Consider the following 1291-nt stretch of genomic DNA (forward strand, 5'->3'; position numbering starts at 1 on the left):
TTTGTAAATTTGAAAGCATTGGAACTTGGTGTTTCTTGTTCTATATGGACTTTTTGTACTTGGGGCTTTTCTAGTTCTCTCATATCTGTATTTTGCTTCTTTCTGAATGACATACTTTCCCTTTTCTACCTTTAGTCTTGGTACAAAATTTTGTATGTGATAAAGAAGAATCTTGTTTTTGTTTGATAGGTTGGATGATGTTTGTTGAGAAACTAGCATGTTGAATTTCAATGTTTTAGGTTGGTTTCTTGATTCTCAAGTGCTGTGGTAAAAGAGAAGTCTTTGTTAAATTTGGTATACTTTCAAAAATATGGATGTAGAAACCAAGAATGATAGTGAACCAGAAAATAGGAATGATCAAGAAGTCTCAATGAATTATCAGTCACCAAATATGTCTTCAGAATGGCAATTAAGTGGTAGCAATTTGACTAATGCATCATCTATGGGAATGGTGGATTCATTTTGTCCAACTACTTGGGATCAGTCTACAAATTCACCAAATTTAGGCTTCTGTGATGGTAATGGTCAAATGGATTTAGGCCCTTTTAGAGTTGGTGTTGACAGATCACTTGGTCCTAGTTGGACTCCATCAAATGCAATGTTGTTGAAAGGGGGGATGTTTCTACCCCCTGCTCCGATGATGCTTCCGCAGAGTTTAGCACAGTTTCCGACTGATTCAGGTTTTATTGAAAGAGCTGCAAGGTTTTCTTGCTTTAGTGGAGGGAACTTTGGTGATATGAACCCTTTTAGCATCCCTGAGTCGTCGATGAATCCTTATTATAGGGGACTGGCACCAATGCAGGGTCCTCAAGAGGTTTTGGCAAGTAATGTGGCTGAAAGTTCCAAGGATTTTTCTTTAACCGTCGACCATACGGACACAGAGAGAAGCCCCCTCAAGTATGAGAAGAAGAGGGAAAATTTTGCCAAGTCCCAGGATGAAGCAAGAGAAATTGCGGGAGTCTCTGGGAATGAGTCTGATGAAGCTGGATGTAGTGGCCGTCAAGAGGAAATGGAGTGTGCCGGCGAGGGCTCCTACAGAAAGAATATTGGCTCAAAGAAAAGGAAAAGAGGTGGTCAGGTAGGCCATTGTTAGTATATTTCGTTTGATCGTTCACAAGATAGTTCCTTGTTTAATTTTCTTGTCATTTTTGCTGGTTTAGTATGTTTTGTTTGATCGTTCACACGATAGTTCCTTATTGAATGTTCTTGTCATTTTAGCAGGATTAGTGTATTTTGTTTGATTGTTCACAAGATAGTTCCTTGTTGAATGTTCTTGTCATTTTAGCAGGAT

At 38.8% G+C, this 1291-nt stretch overlaps 1 protein-coding gene across 1 annotated transcript; it reads left to right on the forward strand.

The window, feature by feature from the left end:
• Window positions 1–310: 310 nt before the first annotated feature.
• LOC124893425 (transcription factor bHLH49-like) lies at window positions 311–1241 on the forward strand. Its single transcript, XM_047404430.1, has 2 exons — window positions 311–1078; window positions 1161–1241. Exons 1-2 carry the CDS (start codon window positions 311–313, stop codon window positions 1239–1241), a joined length of 849 nt encoding a protein of 282 aa, XP_047260386.1.
• Window positions 1242–1291: the final 50 nt, after the last annotated feature.

Source organism: Capsicum annuum, unplaced genomic scaffold, assembly GCF_002878395.1.
Source record: "Capsicum annuum cultivar UCD-10X-F1 unplaced genomic scaffold, UCD10Xv1.1 ctg59294, whole genome shotgun sequence".
NCBI classification, from domain to species: domain Eukaryota; kingdom Viridiplantae; phylum Streptophyta; class Magnoliopsida; order Solanales; family Solanaceae; genus Capsicum; species Capsicum annuum.